Source organism: Monopterus albus, unplaced genomic scaffold, assembly GCF_001952655.1.
Source record: "Monopterus albus unplaced genomic scaffold, M_albus_1.0 scaffold165.1, whole genome shotgun sequence".
NCBI classification, from domain to species: domain Eukaryota; kingdom Metazoa; phylum Chordata; class Actinopteri; order Synbranchiformes; family Synbranchidae; genus Monopterus; species Monopterus albus.
In genome coordinates this window covers 444,239-470,462 of record NW_018128045.1, presented here as the reverse complement: position 1 = coordinate 470,462, position 26,224 = coordinate 444,239, and the positions used below count along the sequence as shown (strand labels likewise).

General features: G+C 42.2%; 2 protein-coding genes across 4 annotated transcripts in view; both read right to left on the bottom strand.

Annotated features, from left to right (window-relative positions):
- Positions 1 to 14,994, bottom strand: part of cacng7a (calcium channel, voltage-dependent, gamma subunit 7a) — a 48,367-nt gene extending 33,373 nt beyond the window's left edge. For 2 of the 3 annotated variants that reach the window (XM_020615459.1, XM_020615462.1), the window contains exons 1-3: positions 14,708 to 14,994; positions 10,602 to 10,703; positions 10,350 to 10,463 (exon numbers count right to left, since the gene is read on the bottom strand). In XM_020615459.1, coding sequence (XP_020471115.1) covers positions 10,350 to 10,394 — 45 coding nt within the window. In that variant the 5' untranslated portion in view covers positions 10,395 to 10,463; positions 10,602 to 10,703; positions 14,708 to 14,994. Of the gene's footprint in view, positions 1 to 10,349; positions 10,464 to 10,601; positions 10,745 to 14,707 lie in introns of those variants that run through there. The other variant, XM_020615460.1, reaches the window with a different exon arrangement.
- Positions 14,995 to 22,139: 7,145 nt separating this feature from the next.
- The window catches only part of grin2da (glutamate receptor, ionotropic, N-methyl D-aspartate 2D, a), a 196,537-nt gene continuing 192,452 nt past the window's right edge, over positions 22,140 to 26,224 (bottom strand). The window contains exon 20 of the mRNA XM_020615463.1: positions 22,140 to 26,224. This exon is cut by the window's right edge and continues 13 nt beyond it. Within this exon, the coding sequence (XP_020471119.1) occupies positions 24,602 to 26,224 (1,623 nt within the window). The 3' untranslated portion in view covers positions 22,140 to 24,601.

Here is a 26,224-nt window from a genome sequence, read left to right as displayed (position 1 = left end):
CACTATCATCCCAGACACCCTCCACTCCAAACTGACCCAACTCACTGTGCCTGCCCCCACCTGTCAGTGGATCACCAGCTTCGTGACAGGCAGGAAGCAGCAGATGAGGCTGGGGAAAACCACATCCAGCACCCGGATAATCAGCACAGAATATCAGCTCAGGAAGTTCAACCTGCCCCAGGAGCTGCTGATACAGTTCTACAGAGGAATCATCGAGTCTGTTCTCTGCTCAATCACCATCTGGTTTGGCTCACAACCAAATAGGACAGGAACAGACTCCAGTGGACAGTCAGGACTGTAGAAAAGATCATGTACTGGAGTCAAATTCCTTGTAATTTTAACATACTTGGCAATAAAGATAATGATTGATGGTTTCTCTGTCTGCTGCTGCATTTACAATAAGTGCAAGAACAACAATAAACTCAGCCTCTAGCTTCTGTGTCATTATCTGGTTGCTGTGATAATGTTGATTTAAGAGAAATTCCAGCAGGAAAATAATATGAGAAAGGTGAAGGCCGGAGGGAAGGAAGCAGCAAGGGAGAGACTATAAAAATTGTATTTAAATCAGAGGAGAGGTCTGACTGTGAGAAAACGAGATGCTGATGTGATTAGGATGGGGGGGATGCAAGGAAAGGAGGAACAGAAGAAGAAGAGATCAAAGAGGGAGGTGAGGAAGTGAAAGAATGAAGATGGAGTGATGGAAAATAGGAAGGATATGAGAGAGATGGAAAGGAGAAAAACTGAAGGAGCGAAGGAGCGAGCGATAAAGGCCAAGAAAAGGATAGGAAGAGAAAAGGGAAGATAAATAATTAAGGAAAGAGGTGGAAGGATGGAGGGAAGAAACAAAATCAGGAAAACATGAACAAATGAAAGGAAGCTGGGTTGAAGCAAAGACAAGAGGAGGTTGATGAGGAACAGTCGGAGCTGAGAGAGGATCAGCGGGAAGGAAGAGAATAAATGTTCCACAAAACACTACTATGACAGCGTGAGCTGAATACAGACAGACAAATTAATTATGTTTATTAGACATGACTCAGGCTGGCTGACGGAGAAACGGGGAGAGAAACTGGGCTCTAAACAACAGGAAAAACAAGAGAAAAGGTTAAATGCTAGTACTAAAAAAAAATAATGGTTCACAGTAAGACAAATTTCGATCACATCGGTTCCCAGTGACGACTGCCTCTGAGTGAGAGTTTATCAATCTCTTCTCAACAGGAAACAACGAGGACTGAAGAAGAACATCTTTAATTTATAACCTGTTTGACAGCAGCCTTTTGTTACTGTGGCCGTTTGATCCGTTGGCGTGAGGCTCCAGATTAGACTGTGGTAATAAGACACTGGTGTTCTAAAGGATTCATATCACCCTCCTTCTAAAATCAGACATACTCTTGTATTGCACCTTATGAACTGGGCTAAGCTACAGGACAGAGAAGGATGCTCCAGTGAACGAGGCAGATTGACTGATGGAGAAAGGAAAGTGATTCTGCTGCTTCGACAGTCTCAACAGGAAGGTCGGCACCTTTGAAGGATGTCGAGAAAAATGAAAAAAAGATGAGGATGGAGAGAAGAACAGAGGTTCATAGGAAGACTTCAGTGGCATTAAGCAGACTGTACCTGACCGTGTTAACAAGAACACACAAAAACTGTAACGCGATTAGGAATATTAGTCAAGAATATAGCCAAATATTTGATTAATAGTCTTTAAAGACAGTTAAGTAGTTTGTTTCTTTAATGGCCAGTAGAAATTAAAGAACTGGTTATAAATCAATAATAAATCAGTTTTTCTTCACAGCCACTTGCACCCTATGAAATGTAGGCCGGCCTTATGTACTGCTCCTTTACTGGTGTCAGACACAGGGCTACTGGTGTGAAGCTGTCCTTGAAAAATATGTGTCAGCATGTGCATTATTACTGCTGCATGCGCTGTCAATACTGTATCTCTGCACCAATTATGAATGTTGCTACAAAGCCAAGGAGAGCACGGCAGAGGAGGAAGATGAAGGAGAGGTGAACTGGAGGAGAGAGAGAAGGACAGAGAGAACAACCAGAACAGACAGCAGACTGGCTGCCAAGTGCCAGGGCACCGGGACGCACAGATGAGCTGGAAACGGCCTTGTCTCATTTCTATATGTGCCTAAAAAAGTCTTTATGATATGAACATTTTTAAGGGATAATTGCATTAAATGGGCTAATATGTTAATAAGTCTTAGCTGTCATTATGTCTGCTTCTGCACAGACGTCAAGGGAACGATTCACTGAGCAGAACTTTTTTTTTTTAAATCAACCTGCTTCGTTACAGGAGCACAAACACAAGATGTCAACATGATGAAGCACTGAGGAGCACGCAAAGAGACAGGAAGGCAAAGAAATGGACTCGCCATGGGAGAAAGGGAGACAGGGAGAAGAGAAAGGAGCAGAGAGAGAGAGGAAGACAGAGGGTGGATTTAAGTAGAGGGGGAAATTAGCTGTATGCAGGGGCTGTGGAGGATTTCACACAGGCTAAGGCCTTTATCTTTCTCTTACTCCTCCTCACGTCCACGCACTGTATCACAGCAGGGAAGGTCTCTGCAGAAGCAACAGCGAGGCTCCTCTTAATTTATTCCTACTATAGCACTGGGGCCTCCTATTACAGAACCTTACAGCCTGACTGATAAAGCAGTGAGAACAAAAATTATGGTGATCGTAATAGAAGAAAAAGGGCAAGAAGCTGCAAATGAAGAAGTTGAATGTGCCCAGTAGTGTAGAAACAGTAACAGTGTCTGTAGCCTGGTGATCCAGGGTCAAACTTCTCAAACATCAGCTGTCCTGACCAAGACCTCAACTCCATCAGATCCAAAACATCCTACAATACCTAATGGGCATTTACTGCAGCAGCATGTTTCTTTTTTACTTAAGTACTTTTGAACTTAAGTATTGCTAAACAGTCAGGTACACAGTTGCTTATCTCAAATACACATTTAAAGAAATCTAGTGACATATTACATGAAGAAAATGCTAAAGATAAGTAATCCATGTCAAATTGATTACTTTTACCCCCCCCAACACACACAGGCCCAAGGTTAAACTGACCGACAAGCCCATAGAAGCAAGCTGTGAACAGATGTCCTTGTGTTTATTGTGTTTCAACTTGCATGAAAATAGATGCCTGATAACAGAAGTTTTCATTTCGTCACTGCTTCCTGTGAGAGCAACGCCACGAGCCACCGTGAGCTGGCAAACACTGCCGAGGGCTGAAGGGACCTGGAGCTCTGAGCTGACTCCTCTCCACACCGTCTGCATTTACCTTGCTCTCTCTCTCTGTCTCACATGCACACACACACACACACACACACAAAATACATAATCTTATTCACATGTTCATTCAGACACATTAACAGAAGAAAAATATGCTTGCTAATGCCAACAGCCACAACAGCACATTATGAGTTAAAATTAAGTTTTGGTTCATAATATGATGCTGCACATACTGTCAGAATTAATAAGACGGCTTCTCCTGGGATTCCTGCAAAAGAAAATTTCTGAAATGCGACCTATGAATATTAAAATATGGCTGCCTCACTGAATGTGTGTATTCAGGTTTATGATTCCTCTGACCCATTTAGGGCCTCCTGCTCACTCAGATGAGAAACTGAAAGTCAGAGCAGCAGAATGTTTTTTAGCCTTCGGCCACTCAGCTCAGGCGCCCGTGACAGACTGCTGGACTGGAGCCTGGACCTCAGGTCTGTGTGTGTGTGGTCATGATCGGAGCTTAAAGCTGTGTGAACCTGTGACTTATGTAAATGCATAAATGATTTTTATTGGTGAAAGTGATCTTGTATCTTACATTGTCGCCGCTTGTTTAGATAACTGACGAGCCCAGACTTCATGTATGGATACCTCACCTGAGAAAGTGTGTGTGTGTCTGATTTGCAATGACAAACAAGTATTGTCATTCAACATACACATGAACACAAGTATTAAGAGAATGTAATAAATTAAAGCTGTAGTGATGGTGTGCTACCACTAGCTGGCAGCAAACCACATCTTTATATTAATGCACTTATCATGCACACTGCTAGTAAAACGTTTGGACAAACATTCCCATTCAGTTCAATGGGAAAGTGTGTCCAAACTTTGGACTAGTTTTGTGCGGTATTCTGTCTCATATTAAGACAAAGCACACGTGTCATCTGCAGCAGTAGTGCACTGGAGTAATTTAGTGTGGAGCCTCTGACTTCACAGCACAAGCAAAGCAAAAAGTCAGATCACAGAATAACACAGTTATTATAGTAATGATAAGGCCGTCAGCCACATGTTGCCATATATATTAACATCCCATATTATTTTTTTATATAATGAAAATGCAGCCCTTTAACTTATTTTGTAATTATATTTGAGAATTCAAAAACGGCACAAATATGTTTTGTCTTCTTTAAGGGTTTTATCCGATGGTTTTCCAGCACAAATGTGCATCTTCTGAAGATTCCGTGATCAGGTGAAAAGCTCCAGGATGGCTACAAAAGGTCATGGTGGTGGGATCACTTTCTAATCTCTCTTCAATTTCAGCTTTGAACCTTGAGAAGATTTCTGCAGACCCCTCAGACCCTGGACACAAAAGGTTAGAACTCCTCTCTGCTTTATTTTTATTCTCTTAAGGTGTATTCCTTTTTCTTTCTTGTTCTCTCAGTCTTATATCATTTAATTGTCCACTTACTTTATAGAAGAGCATCGTACGTACACACAGAGCCGCTGCACCAGAGTCAGATTCCTCGTGTGCCCAACACACCTGGCCAATAAAGCTGATTGTGAACCTGATTTTTTTTATCTCCCTACTGATAGAATTCAAATTACGTATATAGGTACACTGGTATTTGAAAGTACTGTGCTTTGTATCAGGACATGGTCCCAAATGTGACTGTGACACTATATAAGATAAAATGGTCCATTTTTGTTGTCGGGCTTAGTTTGAACTTGGTATTAAATCAGAAAGAAAAAGCTAATATTTACCTAATGCCCTCACTCCAGTGGTTTAGGAGTCAAGCTGGTCCTCACACTCATGGTGATACAAGATAACACACACACACACACACACACACACACACACACACACGCACACGCAGATGAACCAGGGACGCATTTGGTCCGTGTGTCATCGCCGGCCACACTGGGGCCTTTTCACGATCCTGTGATGAAACTTGTTAACTAGTTCACTAATAATGTGTTTTAATTGCTGCAGTGATGTAAGCCAGTGTCACAGTTAAAAGGCAGACGTGCACATTAAGATTATTCACTTTTAGGGTAACATTAAATAGTTAAAGTTGTTAAACTGAAGGTAAGTAATGAGGAGTCTCCTCTGTCACAGAGTGTTACCACTGCTATTGTGTTGCTTAAATCTGGCGTCTTTGTGTTCACAGAAGAGTAAACAAACTGGGCTGATTAAGGAGAGGCAACATGTTGTTATGCAGCTTTGTACAACACAACATTAGGGCAAACTCAAAATGCTATTGATTAAATGATTCTTTATCCTGCTATAATTGTATCTGTCAATAAAATGTTTGGATGTGGAAAATGTGTTAAGAATTTTAAGGAAACTGTCCATGTTTATAAAGATTTGTTTACCCATAGCCATGAAGAAAGCTTACGTGACTATGCCTGTGATTATTACTCCTGCTGTGGTATTATCTGTGCCTGCCCACTTCAGTTCGATTGCATTTATTTTCAAGGACAAACAGATCTTAAAGTTTGTTTCCCATACTTACCTCCGTTTTTCTCATTTTTGTCCCTCATGGTAACAGGACACAGAAGCTGGTCATCTGCTTCTGCATGTCAAACTCGGACCTCCAGTCCTTTCACTTTCCATTTCATCTCACTGTTTCATTTAATCATGTGAAGTTGACTAGATTATCTGGATGAAGTGCTGGACTTTGTTGCAACAATCTCCTCCCAGATCTCAGCAATTAACTTGGTGTGTATAATGTTCTCAAAACCAATCGAGATGAGGGCCAAAACTACAAAAGCAAGAATACCAAGTCTTCAGTAACTGGAGTTATGCTTAAAATCATGACCTCTTCCTGCACATGATGGTACAGTTCTGCTTCCTTACTCCTACTGAAAGTTACTGGCTTCTCTTAATCATGACATGATCGCTCTCCAACCTTAACCAATTACTTATTTTAACCAAAATAAAGCATTTCTATCATTAACCAAATAATATTCATACTTAAGCCAGACCTTATCCTTAGGGTCAGGTCAGAAAACATAGAAAGCATTGTTTGCTGGAGTGCTTTATGGGTCAACAGGCCGCTTTATCAGAAGTTATTTGGTGACCGCATGCTTCAGATGAAGGATCAGAATCAAGGACATCTCATGTCAGTACATGTTACGAGGGCGGGACTAGGATGCAAGGAAAAGATTCAAGTGAGTGAAATGTTGGAACTAATAAGACATTTGGGATGAAGCCTGAATTTGGACAACTCGTTCTTGTCTTATGAGACAGTCTGGTCAAACATGCACAGACAAAACCCATTTAATCTCTTTTCATCTGCTCTGAGTCTCACACAGACACACTGACTATCACAGCATCACATTTTCACCACCCTGTGTTGTCCTCATCTCCTGTGTGATGGAGTCGAGCTCAGAGGGGGTGCTAGGTCTCCTGTTGGCTATCACCAGCCAACGCTTCACCTACACACACACACACACACACACACACTTTCTCTCACCCTCCATCCACCCAGATGCCAGCTCAGACCTTACTACTACACCAGAAAAGGAAGCTCATTGTCCTTCAAGGTTTTACAGCCCTGATCTCAGTCTGAAGTGTCTGCATAGTTTAGCATCAGCTGTGGATAAAAGTGAATTCCAAAATGACAGTAGCTCCAGGCGCTGCAACTGCAAACACACTTCACTCAACAAGACGAGGGTCAGCGGGCAGCTGCTTCCTCCTGATGTCACTTCAGATACCTTGACAGAGAGCTCTGTTCTAACAGGGAGACATCAGCAAAACCCTCCATGTGACTGGACGAATGCAGAACTCACTTGGCTCTCATTGGTCTTCGTTCTACATTTACACACCAAGAGAGTGAAAAGTGAACATAGATGTTGTACCAGCATCAGTTTCTGGATAATTATCCAATCAGTAAAAAGAAGGGTGTTTTGTCTGTGCCATCACATTCAAAGTGTTCTCTTCAGTTTGGGATATCTGTGTCATGAACGGCGCGCGATGCTGCCGAAAAGTGTTTAGTGAACTCGATTAAATGGCCAGACGAGGAAATGAAAACAAAACCGTCTCTTTACTAAAAGAACTCACGCTAAACAAAAACCATACAAGACACAGTGTAACACAAAACTCACGGTATAACAGTCTGAGATCAGAACCAGCAAACACATACACCCAGGGGAATCCAAAGTTCGTTGTCCAAAGGGAAAGTCCGATAATTCATACACAGAAGCAGTCCGAAATAAGAGGGCAAGGCAGAACAGATTAATCCAAGGAAACAGTTCGGGTCAGAAACACAAAATACCAAAACCGAAGAAAATGCTGGAAAGTCAGGTGCAAACAATAACGAAGCAGGTGAAACTAATGTGAGTGATGAAGAACGTAAAAAGACCGAAACTAAGGTGAAACAAAAATAGGAAGTAAGGTCAAAATAAAAGTCCGACAGGAAGCAGCGGAACCGAACTTTCTGCTTCTAGGTGACTTTCTTCATATTTAAAGGTCACTGAATAAACTGGAAGTAAAATATGCAGCAGGAGAATAGTGCTTTATGTTATATCTAGTGTAAAGAGCTCATGGCACTCAGGGAGTTTGGGTTTATTTTAATGCCAAGTCACAGGTTCCATAACATCGTCTCTGCTTGTTTTTCGAACTACACATGATTCTGGGTTCAGCTGCTGCCGTTCCACCTATGTTTATTTTTGTAGTGGAAATAAGCATCAAAGGATTTTTTTATAATAATACCACTGTCAATGTACTGCAGCAAGAACACTCGCCTCTCTTGGTACTGCAGACAGAGCATCGCATCTGTATTTAGAACCTAATGGTTCCGTACAGAAACTGTTAAAAACAAATCAGTGAGCCACACTGCTGCACTGGGTGACAGTGAAACTACACACTGTGGTTTATTTTGACTCAAGTACACTGTCCTGATGCACAAATGACTCACTAGAGTCATCCACCAACTGTGGATTCATTATCTGGCAAACACACAATTACTTAACTGCACATTTGTGAGTTGTCTTTTGGAATCTCAGAATAATGTCAAAAAAGCTGTTAAGTTCCACAGACTCTGCAGTAAATCACAGTAAAATTAAAGCTAATCACACTTGCTAAAGCTGACATCTGCTGTGTTAAACACATTTTCTCAATCTTAAATGTGAGCAACAGATCTATGTGTAATATAAAAGGCATGTTTTCTACCACAGGTGAACTTTGGTGCTGCAGATACACCAGAACAGAAATGAGACCTAACAGAAAGTGACAGCACAGTAGAGACTGCGGCACTTCCCATCTCGTTCTCGCGTCATGATAAGTCACCCGAGTCTGGTTCAGTCCGCCCCACTGGAACTCTGTCCATTCCACTCTGCTGACTCTCTGGCAGACCAGTCCAATCCACAGTGTCCAGCCCAGAGTTAAAACAGAGGTGCAACAGCTGGTCAGTAATTTCACTGGTGGCCCCAGTAATGTGATTTATTAGGTCAGGCTGAAGCAGTAAATCACTCAGGCAGGTAGCCAGAATGGAGTCCCCTCCCTCCTTCCCTGACTGAGAAAGTCGCTGCGTCTGGCCCCCTCTAGTGAGGACAACACTGAAGTGCACGCTGTGCTGCAGTACTGGACGTTGCAGGCAGAACATATACATCTGCGGCAGCTGAGATATAGACTCTAAGTTTTGATGATAGAGCTTTCTGATTACTGATCTGAGTGAATGTGATGAGTCCTTGCATCAGTAAGCACCACAGAACTCATCAGAGGTTAAAGAAAATGAACCACTGCAGAGCAGCAGGTCGACAGTGTTTTGTATATGCAACAATTTCTTACAGATGTCACCAACCACCCCATGAGGACCCGAGTCATGTTCTGGCTTTGATACCAGATGCATGTTTTATTCTGCGGCTCTCAGAGACTGCATCTTAAACTAATAAAACTGACAAGATTTGCTCCTGCCAAAATATGTTAGTCACTTCCCCCTATTGTTATCGAAAGACAAAACATGAAGTGTTGTCAACTCTTAGATGATGATGACAAATTCTTTCCAGGCAAGAGACGATGATTTGATGAAAACAAATCATGAGATTTTCAGATAACAGACAAACTCTAACAGCAGTAACAATTTTAGATGTCGAGAAAGCAATCTATCACAAATACAAATGTGGAAAACACCTTCCAAAGATTATTCTCCACAATTTGCTATGGCGAGAATGAGTAGGAAGCCATGAAAATCAGTGCAGGAATAACACATCACAACCAGCCAGTTCTGGCAAAGACTAAACAGACTGCTAGAACAAACAGTTGTACGTTTGCTCCTCCTCTCTTAGGAGAGACATCTCACATCCAGTCGAGCTGGATTCACCATACGTAGGCAGACAGCCATCTCTACATGGCTTTGTGTAGTTACAGAAGTTTGTTTTCTACAAACAATTGTCTACACACATTTGCAGAAACAAGTGCTGCCAAGCAGGCACATGAGGAATTCTTAGCAGTGACTTTCTGTAATGCTGAAGTAAACAATATACCTGGTCTGTAAGCCATGTTTTAAAAACACATACACCACAAAGAAAATGTAAACTGCACAAGCGAAATCAGGCTGTGTGCAGTAAAAGTGAAGCTTCATGAGCAGTCAACAGCCTCTGCTGCCTCTTCCGATTTTTTTTTAGGACGTCAGTGTCTGATAGACAAGACGAGAAGAGGTTGGCAGATGTAAATCAGATGTCAGTGGAAACTATTGTTGTTCAGTGTATGTGTTACTTTATTTAAAATGTATCACTCCTTCTACACCAAACACTACTTAAAGCTACAGTATGTAATTTCTTTCAAACACTGTTGTAGAAATCTTTGGAAACCTCTACAGGCTTTGAGCCAGACTGACCTCTCTGACCAATCAGTTATTTCTGATTGATCACTAAGTTTTGTTGCATTCTCATTTCTTACAATTTCCTAAACACGTACATATGAAGAGTTGAGCAGAGAGCGGTGGAGCGGAGTGGAGCAGGGAGAGGGAGTGCTGGGCAGAACCTGGTGGGTTGATGTGGAGTTTCATGCAGGTGCTACCTTAAGTTACATACTGTAGCTTTAACAGAGAGCGTGTGGTCATGATAAAAGTGAACAAAATAACTAAACATCTGTACAAATCTCCCATTCAGGGGTATCTCACCTTTGCATGACTTGTCCTAGTGTAATTTGGCATCCTCTTCTCCATGTCTTCAGCGCTGTCATACTTGGACCATTCAGTGACCCCTTATGCCCCATGGGAGGGGGCACTCTCATCCTGGAAGAGAACACTCGTTTATTCAGGTGTGTCCTTTAAGTTATCAGTTGTTTCTATGTTCACTTCTAAAAGCAGTGATTTTGGGGACTTAATTCAGGATTTGACTCGCTGATACAGAACTCTGATCTCATTCAGCACCTGTGGGGTGAACTGGGATGCTGACTGTGAGCTGCATCTTATCATCCAGCATCACTGTTGGAGCAAATCCTTGCAGCCAGGTTCCAGCATCTGGTGGAAAGCCTGAAAGCAGAAGAGTGAAGGCCCTTACAGCAGCTCTTTCATGCACTTGCCAACACCCTCTGCCTTCAGTTTTTTTTTGCCTGTCCCTCGTCACACATTCCCTTTACTTTGCCTCACTGTAACTAGAGATGGATCATTCATGGTACATTTGCAGTACATCTCAGACCAGTGCACTCCATCGGCTGTATGATACTTCAATCAACATTAGACGAGCTCCCAGTTTTCACAAGAGCGAGAGGGGTCCAGAGTCAAACTGAGCTCAGCGTAATATGAGATTTTCAGTCATGTGAGATAAGTGTGTGTGTGTGTGTGTGCGAGATGAGTGTATGGAAGTATATCATTACAGGAGATCACTTCCAGGTGTGTCAGTATTTGTAGGTAGATGTCACATACAGTGTGAGGGTTTGGATCATAAACAATAGATGTGCGGGTGTGTGCATGTGCTAAATGATGTGTGACACTAGATGCTGTGTGGCATTTTGCATCTCTGCCTGCAGCTGTGTGCGGTCACCCAGAGTCCAGCCACGAGGTGATGGGGAGCGTGAGCTCTTACCAGGCTGCCCTCCGCTGGTCAGTGGGGGGACTATCATCTAGACTGCCCAGCTGATGGGGCAGTAAATAAAGTGTTTATTGCACTGCAGCTCACAACCACCATCACACTACATCTGCAAGAACTTGGTTTATTGATCCATACAAATGATTCACTAGGTTCTGTTTTTCAAACTGCCTTGTATAGTAGAACAAAAACCAAACTGCTGTTTTGAAATTTCTGAATATGTTCCTGTTGGATCTCTGGACCTGTTGGATTTGTTTCTTGATATATAATAAAGGACATCTGAACAACAGCAGCTCTGATTTTTTTTTTATCCCAGATGTGTTTTGAAAATACAACCTCTAGGTTGTGCTTTTCAAACTTTCCAAACAAAGCTGTGAGAGCCCCACATTTCTGTAATACCTTTTAATTTAGTTGCTGCCCCCTTAAATAACATTTTGTTTGGACTCAAAAGTGAGACTTGGGGGCAGAGAGGGTTTGGATCATAAACGGGTGTGTGTACACTTGGGGTGTAGATTTAAGGCAGAGGTCATCAAACATACAGGCAATCAGAGAAAAACAAATCTATTGAGGAAACAGGCAGAAAATAACAGGCAAGGAGAGAGGTTGGAACAACAAAAGTCAAAATAACTGATTGGTTAAGGACCTAGAAAAATAGGGCGGGTAGTTCACTATAGGGCCAATGAGAGAAAAAGGTGCAGGTGTCCAGGTGGGGTGGAATCGGGTGTTGCTGACTGGGACTGCTGGGACCCGACTAAAAGAACAGGAGTTGCTGGAAACTGGCTGAGATGTTAGTGAAGTGAAAAAGTGGTGCATAACTGAAACAGGTCACAATAAATCACTTAACATTTCAGTAAAGGCACTTTTGCAAACCCTAAACAGAGTTAAAACACATTTCTGGTTGCCAGATCTTTCATATTCATCATTTTCTGTTTTTTCACAATTTAAAACCACCTCCAGAGTCACTGGTGTTTCCTTTGTGCTAATTCTTCAGCACTCCATGTTGAGATTTGACTGAAAGCTGATTAAACAGCCAACAGCGGGTGAAAGACCTCCTGTTGTGGTTGTTCTGTTTGCCGCTGTCTCTGGAGTTTGTAGATTTGTACCACACATCACTGCAGCTTATTGCCCTGATGATTCTCTGTGCATCAGTACAAATCACCGTCTGTTGGACATACATAAAGTGAACGCCTCCCTACATAATTTTCCAGTACTAATAACCTCGGGTAGAGGCTGCACAGACTAAAGTGCTCTCCAGGCATCAATAACATTATCAGGAGAGGTCAGCCATTTGGTTTGGGTCACACACATAAAAAAATTATAAACAGCCATCTAAGGGATAAAACAACGATGAACACAGTAATGCAGGTAGTACACAAGGTGAAGAAGGGCAAGAATATAAACAAATAACATCAACAGTGGGAAAGAGCTGTAACAGGCAATGAGAGAACATAGGTTTTAATCTTCAGTCCTCTTCCTTTTTGTGTTTGTTCTCTTATCCTCTACTTGTCTGTCAGCCTATCTATCAGCCATTCTTCACAATCAAAACTCTCTTGTCTCATTCCCCTCACTCTCTGGGTTTATCTCAGCCTCTGCTGTTTTTTTTTTTACTTTTCTCTCTTCACTCTCTGCCGATCTCACCGTCTCCGTCTCCTCTCTGGCCTGATTTCCCCTCCACTTTGTCTGCCAGCGATAGCATCAAAGTGCAGCATGTTTTCTTTGTGTTTGATTCTTCACTGTTCCACCAAACCATATCCAAAGAACACATAAATATATTTTCACTAGGAATACAATCTCAAAAAAACCTTCATACAGTCAGAGAAAAAAGAGCAGCACAGCACCTGTCGGCTGTTTTTAGTGGTCGGCAGAGTCACAGCAGCCGGAGTCTGTTTTCTCAGTGTACGTGTCAAAACTGTCCGATTTTTCAGGGGTTTACTGAGATAAATGTTGTTACATCAAATATATAGTATGTGTGGAGAAATATTTAGGCAGAATGAAGTGTTATTAAAACAGATATACTGTATATTTGTTAGAGAAGATCTTCAAAGTTACATTGCTAAAGTTGTTACTGAAACCTACAAAGATAGACACCCCTCATAAACACTGCCACTATGCAACCCATAAACCCAAAGAAGCCTCAGACAGGGGGTGTTTCTCAACTCTTATATGAGCCTCACTTCACCCAGAAGTCGTTCTGGCCGACCAAGGATTAAGAACATTCCAAAGGTGAGTCACAGTTCTTCTAATTGTATTCGTGTTTCCCTCACTCATGTCTTTTCTTTGTGTCTTAGTCCCACCTACATAATTTGCAAGGAAAAGATGCAAGGACAAACTGCGAGGAGAGAGGAAGTGAGGAAACTGTTACCTGAGACAAGCTTTTCTCTGATCCTTCATGTGAAGCCTCCAATCACCAACTGATTTCCAATAAAGGGGCGTGTCAATCCGTAAGAGACTTCCATGAAGGATGCACTCATGAATCCTCAGTTATAGCTCCTGCAGGCAACCTCCTCGCTCCTCAGAGCAGAAATAAGAGCCCCAGGATGTCCTTCATCATGGCACACTGGAACAACTTTCAGGTCAAGCCAGGACAGAGGAACCATAAAATAAGGGAACTGGGATTCACATAAAGTCTCATATCGTCTCTGGGGAGCAAGGAGCTGCTGGAGGAGCCATGAATTAGGAGACATGAGACCATCACAGTTTGTATGAACTTCTCCCTTTATGAGAAATCAGCTGGTGATGGATACTTCAGATCAAGGATAGGAGGAAAGAAAAAGACCTGAGCATGGGATTCGAATGCTATGTCCTGTGAAAGAGCACATCTCTTCAGTTGGATAGCGGTGATGGCACAGATCGTTTAAAATGCAGAGTGAGCGTAGGCCGGCATGTGAGTGGGGAGAATCATATTCATGCATGATACGAGACAACCGTGCCTAGTAAGAGTTTCCCCTAAGTTTTTCTAGTATAGTTTGGTCATGTCAAATTTTATATAGCCCAATATAACAAATCGTACATATTTGTCAAGACCCTTGGTATCTGTTTACACAGTAACAGTGAAAATTTCACTTCATAGTCATGTTTCAAGAACATCTTTTGACCTGCCAGTTACAAAACGATTGCTTACAGCATACCTGTCAATCTTACAGGAAGGAAGACTTTAGGTAGAATATTACCAGGTTGCATACGGGGGCAATCATGTGTCATGGAGCACCAAAAATCTGCAGGTTTAAATGCCAGCCAATCAGGACTCCAGGTGATTTCACTGATTAATGCACCATCAACCAGACAGGACGAAGTAATCAGTGAAATCAGATGCTGTGTGTGTGGCTGGAATGGAAATCAGCAGAAACTCGGTGCAGGCACTGGCTGCTGCTTCCTTCTGGTTGTGTGTAAACCCGACAGACAGATAAACCTCTTCATTATGTGTGTGATGCAATGTGTTCTCAAAAACCTGTCAGGGCTGTGAAAGTCTTCACGCGAGCCTGAGGCGCATGGAACGCAGCACAAAGGTGTCCTCCAAGACATCGCCGCTTATCCTCCTGTCACCTGTGTTGCCCCTGGATACAGCAAAGACCTCTTTTCTTCTCGTCCCATAATGCTCTGCCTTGTATTCCAGGCACGCAGCCAGGAGCGCGTGTGAGAGAGTCAAGGGCGTGCAAACACAAACACAATGAAAGAAGAGTTACAAATGAAGACAGAACCATGTGAGACACTTTTACAAACACTGGCATGAAACAAACACAAACCGAAGAGGGACATCACGCACGCGCACGCGCGCACACACACACACACACACACACACACAGTTCTAAGACTGTCAGGTTGTTGCATCAGAAAAGATGACATCCCCTGTTGTGACTGAAAACACTGAAGCTAATTCAGATGAGGATAAAGTATGTGTATGTCAATACACCACACAGCACTACTGTGACCACCAAAAGGCCAAAACATGAATACATGGGATTCAAACAAGTCACTAAACAAACACACAACCTCAACAAGTCTGAATGGACCAGTCCGTGAAAATAGGCAAACTATGAAAATGATGGATCGACACAATAAAATACAAAGTCTATAAATACATGCTTAGACAGTATGTAGTAGACATGGAGGAACTACATAGAGGCATTTAAATTATCATCATGGGTGTCAATGAGGACCTGCAAAGAAGAAAATAAAAGGTTATGAAAGCAAACATTTAATGAGATGGGTGCGCATCCAGTAAAACAGTAATATGGCAGTGAAACGTAATATGCTGTTTCCATCAAACCGATGATCAAAGTGTGCTTTTATTGTGACTGTGCCAATTAAGAGAAGATGGCAGTTTAAAGCCATTTGGGGATGAGAAGGGAGATGCCAATGAAACGGAGAAGAGAGAGCAAAGACTTTTTTTAAGTTGCTTTGTTTTTTTTACATTAACTAATCATTACCACAATAATAATACATGTTTGTATGAGTAAATAAACATGAAAACGTCCTCAGCTTCTAGTGGTTTTATTTTTTTATATTTACAACCTGAAGATTTACTAGTCTCCCAGTGTGAGGGGAGAAGCGGAAACAAAGAAGAGACCATTTACCTGATTATTTTTCTGGTTTGGTCCATGCTGATCAGTTTGATTTTGTGAAATAAACCATAGACATGTCCCCTTATCCAATTGTTCCTAATTTTTCACTATAATCATTTTCAAATAACCTTAATTTACTAAAATATTCTAAGATCAACCTACTATTTTGTTTCTGGGGCTTTCACCTGCATCTCAGTCTTCATCAGCACAAAGGAGTCTGAAAAAGCTAGTGGTGAGGTCTTGGGTTGCTATTCTTGTTGAACTATAATTTTAAAATGTATACCCACGCTATCAGCTCGGATCTCAGGATGGCGATGATGGTCTGGTGATCTCTCCAGTGCTTTGGTACAGGCTGAAATGTTTCAACATTCTAGGTAAACCCGTGTGGGTCATGATTTTTACTTATGCGGGGAAGTTTTGACATCTATTAGATGTATTGTGAGAAAAAACATTCCACATAATGAATCCTAATGGCTTTGGTAACCCCCAACTCCTTTTTCTCCATTATTTCCATTTATTGTTTTAAGTGAAATATCAGAAGACATAGGACATGCGCATCTGAAAAAACGTATACAGGTGTTGAACCAACAACATCTTAAAGGTGAAAAACAAACAAAAAATGTTTGCACACTGTGTTGAGCTCCCGATAACTTAACTCAGTCGCAGCAACATTTTGATTTATGCGCGATCTTTGTCAGCCCTTATCTAACAGGCTAAGATGCTACTCAGGTGTTTTCAGTCGGACTAATTTGAAGCCAATCTGCTTCTAAAAGGAAACAATCAGGACAAAATCTCCCCACAAAGAGAGATTAGTCAGACTGAAAACACCTGAGTGGCGTCTTAACAGGTGCACATAAAAATGCGCCTCTCAGTGTGATGCCTGTTTGATGAGAGCTGACGAAGATCCTGCAGACATCAAAACATTGCTGCTACTGAATTAAATATTTGGGAGCTCAACACCGTGTGCAAACCTTTTTCTTGTTTTTTTGCCTTTAAGTGAAATGTCTCACTAAATGACAGACTGCCACAACATTTGGTACATACATTTGTCTAGTACAGATGATTTCATCTCCACTGGTGTGTTGATGATGCTCAGCTGTATGTGCCTGTAAAGCAAATCACCCTTTTTAAATGATTAAATCAGAGGCTTGTTTTTCTGTAGTGAAAAACTGGATGTCACATAATTACATGCTCCTAAAACTGAGACGCTGGTGACTGGCACAGACCAGGCCAGCACCAGTTTGACTAAGCAACAGTAAATCTGGACAACTGTGTGAGTTCTCAGTCAATAATCAGGACACTGCATCTGGACAGTTTATTAAAACCATTAGTAAAAGCACCTTTTCCACCTACATAAAATAGCAAACATTTGGCTAAAACCTGTGCTGATAGTTCAAACAGCAGCACAAAACACATCCAACCATGCAGCTGATTCAACACTTCTATACAACTAAAATATAAATAGATAACTAAAACAAAAAATGAACACAAAAACAAGGGATTTATTGCAGGTGTGTGGTTTTATTCTGTAATAGTAATAGTTTTTGCTACGAGTGTGTTTCAGTGATATGCATTTAAGATCTGGATGATTAACAGCATGTGCACATGAATGATAGTAATCTTAAAAAATATGCATATGTCTCACAGCTTCAGAATTAGCACTTGCTTGGGTTTCCTCAAGAGCGTGGATGCCTCATTACCTCAATTTGTTTGTCTTTTCATGCAGTCGCTCCACATCTAAAATTGGTTTCACAGCTGAGTCTGAATATTTTATCGACCTATTCTGACACCAGCAGCTGGTTTCAGATGATTATTCTGTTGCACATTTCTATAGCTGTGTAACAGACATGGTTACTTTCCTTGTTGCTGCCTGATAATCAGCCTGACCAAAACTGAAGCTGCAGTACAGGCTGCAGGGTGCAGTTTACATAATGTTTTCCCATTGTTTAAAGAGAGGAAAGTTAGGCTATAGATGCTCAAAGAGTTATTTTTGTAAGGTGGAGGACAAGTGTCTTGTACATAGCTACTTCGTTTTGAGAGCAGGGATTAAGGGGAATGCAGCCTCTATGTTGAGGAGCTCCAGACTGGCCATGAACTGTGCAAAAGCACAAGGCAGGGATGATTCATCTTCATTTTCTGCCAGAGTCTATTCATTATAAAGCTCCTATTAATCTAAAACTTTCCAGATTTAACATTGTAACAACATAGCCCTACTAATTGCATAATGGGGCTGTAGGTTCAGGTCAGATGGGCATGTGCTAAACTAAACCTAAACTCACCCCCAGTAGTAAATCAATATGACCCAGAGCTCTCCCTCATAACTCAGACTTGTACAAGCCTGCTAACGACTTTCCATCAGGGTAGTGTGTTTGTGTGTGAAGCCATTTCTGAGAATGTGTCTTCAGTATTAGAGTTCATGTGATCATTCTTAACTTTAACTGACTCTGGGATGACTGACCCTCCTGGCACTGATGGTTGATGGGAAAAATGTTCTCTCTGAGTTTGTGTATGTGGTGCAAAAAGATTGATACAGGACGATCACGTGTTTGTGTACAGCACGTTGCCGTCATGCAAGTTTACATACAGCATAAACTTTTGTAACTGAAGCAAAGTTTACTGTATATGGTCAGAACCACGGCCGTTAATCTGCTCCTCTAACAGCCTGCACTCTTCTGGCTTCAGGCTTTCTACCCAATTTTTGGCTGCAGGGATTTGCTCCCATTCAGTCATAAGCACATTAGTCAGGTCCAAAAAGTGGAGACTGTCCTCTCTTATTGTTTGTGCCAGCAGGTTTATGACCAACAGCTGGGTTATAATTTAGTGACTGTAGTAATTGACACAAGCAAAGGAGTAAGTTAGGTGACATGGGGGTGACTGTGGCTCAGGAGGTGGACCAGGTCATCCCCTAACCATAGGATTCGATCCCGGGCTTCTCCAGTCCACATGTTAAAGTACCCTGAGGCAAGACACTGAACTCAACATCACTCTCAGTGATGTCAGAGTGTGGGTGACAGAACATTTTGGTGAATCCCAATATTCACTAACTACATCCATGTTTCCCTCATGTGTGTCTTTTCCTTGCCCACGTAAGATGCTAAGGAGAAACTGCGAGGAAGGGAACTGAGGAAACGTTTCAACTGACATGAGACGGACGTCCCCCCAATCCTTAAGCATCCAATCACAAACTGAAAAAGGGGCATGTCATGTCATAACAGACTTCTGCAAAGGAAGCACTCATGTATCCTTGGCTATAGCTCCTACCAGCAGCCTCCTCACTCCTCAGAGAAAAAATAAGAGCTTTGGGACGTCATTATAGTGGACTGGCAACGTCCAGGTCATGCAAGGATCAAGAACCGAGGAACAATAAAATAAGGCAATTAAAATTCCACAGTATGCGTGAATGGGAACTAGTGCAAAGTTCTTGCATGCACATCAATGTGAAGAAAAGTGCAATATAAGACCATGTGGTATAGTGGCTACATCTCATGTCTCTTACAAACACTGGTTCCCTCACTTGCACGTTTTCCTTGTGTCTTAGTCCCACCCACGTAAGATGCAAGGAAAACATGAGAAAGGACTCGAGGAAACGTACCATTAACGAGACATCCTTTCCTCAGATACTTCATTGGAAGTGTTCAATCACCAACTGATTTCTGATAAAGGGGTGTGTCAGTTCACAAAAAACTTTTGCAAAGAATGGTCTCGTGTATCCTTGATCCTTGCTGCAGCAGCACCGTCCTTGGGCCTCAGAGCTGATATAAGAGACTTGGACTGTCCTACATCCTCATTCGACCAGAACAACTTCTGGTTTAACAGAGGACTGATCTTATAAGAGACATGAGACATACCCATGACCTATGTGGGGGAAGCAGCAATGGGAATCCTGGAATTCACAATAAGGGGCAATAACCAGATGTGTGTTCAGGCCCTTTACAGAGCTGTAGTAAACTTTTTTTGAGTTAAGACTCTAAGGCATTATACAAATTGTTTACAGCAGACTACTATATATGCATTAAAATGACTCTGGAGAGGAATTTTTAGTTTGAACTTATCTTTCTCTTTATGACCACAACAGTTGCCGGCGCAGAGGCATAAAAAATTAACCAAACAAATTCTAGGAAAATAAAACTCAGACATTTGTTTCAGTTCTTTATTAAAATCATCTTTTTTAATTCTGTCCTACTTTCAGTACAGCACATTATTGTCATTGTCCCCACTGATGTCAGATGTAGCTGAAGCAGAGTGGTGGCCGCATCTAACCACCTCACATGCTGTGAGTGTGTGTGTGTGTGTACAGTATGTGCTCTCATGAATCTGAAAGTATGTGCGTGTGTGGGTCTGTGTGTGAGGTACTGACAATAAAGTGCAGCACAACTAGGCATGACCCCATACAGTCAGTCAATACAGTAGTATTGATACAAGGCCTTGAAACATTGTTCAGAGGTGCACAGACAGAAACTGGATGTGTTTCCACTGTAGGCTAAAACTGACCTTGGCAGGGTTCAGGGCCAGTAAATGCTTCAAATATTTGTGAACGCAATGTTAAAAACTGAATCGACTTTGACCAAACTGACATTAACGTAACATAAGCACGTGAAAGTACAAGTTGGCCAGAAGCGACACTCTGGCAGTGTTGTTTCCATGTTCTACCCATCACGCAAGATCGCACTTGGCCATTTAGGAATCCATGCCAGCGGGCAAAATGTGGAAATTCTGACCGTTTCCCGAAGATGTGATTATCAAAACAAGCCCTGGTTTGGCCACTTTTGGCCTTAGTGGAAAACACATTAGCGAGCAGACTTAGCCCTGCCCCCAACATAATGTCATATTAGCTTTATCAGTTTTGTAAAATTACAGTGTGTTTGTGGTGTATAATCCTTTTTTCTCTTTAGTTTTACAGCACAGCAGCTTGGTAGATACAACACACTATGTACGTATATCAAAGTCCTTACATAAACCGTATAGGTTGGTAGGCAGGGGTAGCTGTGCATGGTTTTGTTTTAGTAATACAGCTACTAAGAGATGCAAAAAGGGGGAAAAGCCTGTGCTGCTCGCTACATTGTGTTTCAAAGAGGTCACCTGGATGTACACTGCAGTATAAACTCCAGGGTCTGACATGAACCCAAAACAGGGTCAAGATTGTGACCCCTGCACAAGTGAGAGTTGTGATAAAAGCTGCTGTATCCATAAAAGTTTTTATTAGTCATTACTCTGTAGCCCAAACCAAAAATAAAGGCCCCTCTGAGTAAACACACACACACACCACCACTGCTACAGTGACACGGTCATAAGACACTCGTGCACCCCTCCAGTTCATCACTTTGTTGAAGTCTTAGCGTTAGCTACAGTAGATAGCTAGTGGAGGCGGATGGTTGATTTTAAGTGAGCAAAAACACAGTTACATACTGGTCTCTGTTTACGCTGGGTGGTATGGAGCTGGGCAGGTCTGAGACAAGGAGAGACAGACAGACAGACAAAAAAGACATTCGCTGAGATAATACCATAAATTTAGTAGACAAACTTATATAACATAGATCTTAGAATTTGAAATATATCATCATATATACTTAGAAATGCTATTTTTAGATGAATTAAATATATCCACAGATGCTCTTCTTTTTTATAAACAAACCAGCTTTACAGTTGCAGACGCACCAACACAACAGATAGACATGAGGAAAGAGGCGAGGGGAGAGGAGGAAAGATCAGTGGCTCATTTCTTTGAACACACACTCAAGCTTTGTGTTCACATCGCAAGCAGCTGCTGTGCTGTGCTAATGTACAATTAGCTTTTCAGCTCACTGATGCTGTAGTGTTTCAGGAACAGGTTGTACACACAGCAAGGCCACTGAGCCCAAAGTGTTTAAGTGCAGCCCCTTTAACTAGTAAAAGTAAGCAGAATTTTCTCAGATCATAGATTGTTTGTTTGCATCTAGGGAAAAAGACTTGAATTGTTCACAGTGTGAATGCACATGTCACATTCACTTCACACTTGTCCTGTTTCATTTAAATTAGTATAAACTGTTTATTGGTGATTGTAATAAGCAATACACTGAAGTATCTCCAACTTGGCTTAAACCAGTCCGTCTTTGTTGATGAAAGCAACAAATAATTTCCTTGTTGTCACTGAATATGAGGGAATATGTGTTTATAACACAATATTTATATTGTTATTGTAATGGACTTGGAATGAGAAACAATATCTCCAAATATCAAGATGCTGAACAACAATTTTCTCTAATACTACCCACCGCCACAAATATATATACTGTATGAGATATATATATATATGTATATGTATAGAGAGAGAGAGAGAGAGATTTTTTTCTTAAAGAAAGTCAGACAAACAACAACAATGTTAAAAATGCAAGTTTTCTTTTTGTTTTCTTCATCTGAAGTAAATCATGGCTCAGATGCAGTTCCAGGCAAACAACATGAGCTGACCAGACCATTATGGGAAAGTTGGCTCAGGCATTATGACTGACCGAAAAAGACAAACAAGGTTGTGCCAGTGGCTCTAGCCTCTTCGCTAAAACTCCACTGATATCCAGTGTCCTGATGTGAAATTGTAATGTTGATGGATATAGCTGTCTATTTGGACTCTACCCAAGTGCTTGACATCGGAGTGTAACTGCTGGTGTCAGCTCGGTCATGGATTTAAAAGCTATAGCTCTTTGTTACAGATTTACAAGATGAGAAATACTTTTTAAAAGTCAAAATTGCATGAGGTGCTGTGGGGTCCTCGATATACTATCAGTCAGTCCAACACTTCTTCAAAACCGTCTCATCCATTCTGAAGCATCCAACACAGGCACAGTTGAGATTTAATTCCATACCCATCACTATCCTCCCCATTCGATCTTACTGTCTTCATAGCACAAGGCTAACCACAGACATGTTAATTAAAATACCTACCGTCATGCTCTCACTCCACACAAAACATATGGCAGGGGTAATTAACATAAAGCTATAAGTAGATTTCCCTGCAACCATCTGTCACCTTGACTAACAACACTGTGTAGCTCCAATTACAGTAGCATGTTAAAATATCTGCTGCTTGATGGTAAACAAACCTGGGTTGATTACCTTTGTGAATGTTTGTAGCGTTCTACACTGCAAACATTCACAAAGGCACCAGCTTGATCTCTAGCAGGTAAAAACATCTAACAGAAAGGTTAACCCACTGCAGATCTAATCTTTCAGCAGCTACTGGAGACTTACCCTGCAAGGTTAGCATACTGTTGTTTATTTCGGGTTATATCAACAATGTAATAAATTCAACTCTATTCTTACTCTTTAGTCACACACTAACCATCAGAAATGCTACAAGTTCCATCTTCAAGTGTCTTAATTGTTGGTGCAGCACACTTGTTAGTGGCTGACTTTACATTCAGTCAAATATAGGGAGGAAACAGACACTGCCTCCATTGTCGTAGTTAGGTAGTCAAAACATTTCATGTGCACCCAAGCTTGAGTAGTATGGCACAGTGCTTACATTGGATTAGACTTAATACATGTCTTGATACATAAAACACCATCAATAACAACAACAACTACAACACAGAGGTAAAATAAAAGTTTCAAAGTAAAAAAACTAACATGAACAAAGTGAATAATGTATTGCTCAAGAAAGAGAAAAGATGAATGACTTGTTTAGGAGCATGTGCACTTGCATGTGCATGTTTGCAAGTGTTTGTGTGCACTTTTTTGTGTGTGGGTGTGTCATTGCATGTGCACATGTTTGGGAGATGGTGGAATACTCTGCGAGATAAAAGGAAACATGGCAGCTAAGGTTGTACAGATTGATGTCAAGCTCTATGTAAGTTTGGCACTCAGCTTTTCATTAAGCCAGTAGAATATCAGTCACAGTTGACTTACCCTGTTGTCAAGAATACAAACACAGAAAAGCACAGACGCACAGAATAATCACAGCAAGGAGAGGAGCCAAGAGGGCAGGACAGACAGGAGATGACAAGAGAGATGAGGACGAGATAGAAACGTGAATAAGGTGAGAACGGACATAAAGCAGAGAAAAAGAGAAAGAGAACAGAACGGGGATAGTGGAGGTGAGAAGAGGAAAAGGTGAGAGAGAAAACAGAAAAGGACAATAGAGGGTGCATGGATAACAGGAAGGTGGTTATCAGCTTCCTCTCCCTCTAAACAAGAAGGTATTGATCATAGACAACAAAGGTGCATCGGGCTGGCGTCACAGTTCTGCGGGGGTGTAAACTGTTTGTTAAGGAAAAAGGAAAGTAGGGGTAAGCAATTTGATTAAGGGAAAAATAAGAACACTGTTCTATATTAAAGGCTTCCAAGAGCAGCAGGCATACAGTACTACAAAGGTCCTGAGCCCTCAGTAAGCATTAAGAATCTTCTGAATACAAACTACTGCTCAGCTTCAACATCCAAGCCCTTTACCGACTAAAGCAAAGGGGTGTCCTTCAGTTGTACCTCTTTATTGTCTGATTTGCTGCTAGTATAATGGTTAACCCAGTTAAGAATGTCAGTTGTTGCTGTGGTTATAGTCTTTCACATACTGAGAGGAAAGAAAGGAAACAACAGTAAGCACAAAATGGCTCCTGTTGTCCTTTGACCTACCCCACTGGGTTTGTTTGGCTTTCTGGTTTCTTTGTTTGTGCAGAACTTCAGGGAAGGGCTCAGTGTGTGTATATACTGTACTGACTTGGCTGAGCAGTCATGTTAGCTGCTGGGCAAATTCAAATCCAGATCACCTGCTTAGTATCAGCCTTGCAGGGCTCTCATGACTGTTCATACCTACTTCAGACCTCACTCTCCACACTGGAGAAATGGGCTGAACCCCTTCGTGAGCAAAGACTCTTGGCTTTGAGTGGTAAGTGAGGAGACTGAGGAAACCTCTGGGTCTGGGGTACAGAGCGCAATCTCTGGTACTGCAGTTTGGCACTTGCCGAAGCCATGGATGAGGGCTGGGTTGCCCCTGGGGTGGATGAGACCACAGAGGGAGAGGATACAGAAGAGGAAGAGGTAGTGGGAGGAACATGGATAGGATGAGATGAGGACGAAGGAGCTGGAAGGGCAGGGAGTGGGGGTGGCAAGTTAGGTATGAGGGTTGAAGGCGGAGATGGTTGTCTTCCTCGATCTCGATCCCTGTCAGTTCTTTGCGCCCGCTGCTGGATACTAAGGTTTAACTGGCTGCCAGATTTGGACGGATTCTGTGAGCGATCGGGTTTGGACGAGGATGAGGAGTCATGTTTGGGCTTCAGGCGACCACTAATACTCTGGCAATGGTGGTACAGCTCTTCCTGACTTCGTGAGGTCAAGCTGGCCCATTTGGATGAATGAGAGTTTGGAGGGTGTCGGGGAGAATGACAGGAGGCACAAGCTGCATGCCCTCTTCCTTTGTCCTTTGACTTGCGTTTACTCTTCTTCTCATCCTGTATGTGAAGTTTGTCCACTGACCAGTATCGTCGAGGAGGTGGGGGTGTTAGGGGAGGTGGTGGCCAGTGTGATCCTGATCCCCACCCTCTCTCTTCATCTCCTCCTCTTCCACCACCTCCACTAGACCCCCACACACCATCTGCTGCTACGCATCTCTGTCCTCGCTCCAAGAACAGGTCATCTCTACTGTTGATGCTGCCAGCTTTGTCCCTGGAGGGGTAGGTACTAAAAAACCACCCTCCCCCTCCAATCCCCCCTACTGCCCTTCCTTCACGATCCTCCCAGTACCTCTCAAACTTCCCAAACTCCCCCGAAGAACCATCATCATCAGAATATATCCCAACTACTTTATCACGCTCCCGCTCTTCATCCGACATCATCCTTCCTCCTTCTCCATGTCGCTTCCCATGCTCACCTTTCCTCCTCTCCTGCTCAGAATCTTCTTCCTCATCTTCAACTTGGGACTCCCACTCGTGGAAGGACAGCCCCTCCTTGGTCTGCATCTCACTTCTTCCATTCCGTCCCAGCAATGGCCTTCTCTCTCCTTCCATTCCTACGGCATCCTTGTCCGAACTTTTACTCTTCCTCCTTTTAGAGGAGACAGGCAACAAGGGCAGGAAGGCAGATGGAATGGCATCAGAAGATGGGTTGCCCCCTCCCCAGAACTTGACAGATGTTGAAGGCTTACTGATGGAGCTGTGGAAGTGCTTGCTGTTCCTTCGCCAGTGGTGTTTTTCCTTTCCTCTGCTGTCTTCCCCATCATCCCTCTCTTTCTCTTCTCTTTCCTTCCTCTCCTCTTCACCAGGGATGTTCCATCCATAGCTCCTAATTGAGCTTTCACTCTTTTTCAGAAAGGACTCCCGCCTCAGGGGTGGATATGACGGGTAGTCTGGTGTCCCTGATTTGAGGTCCTCTCTTTTTTCAGGCTCTTCTGCATCCTGCTCTGACCTCTTTCGTTCTCTCTTCCTTATTTTATCTTCTTTCTT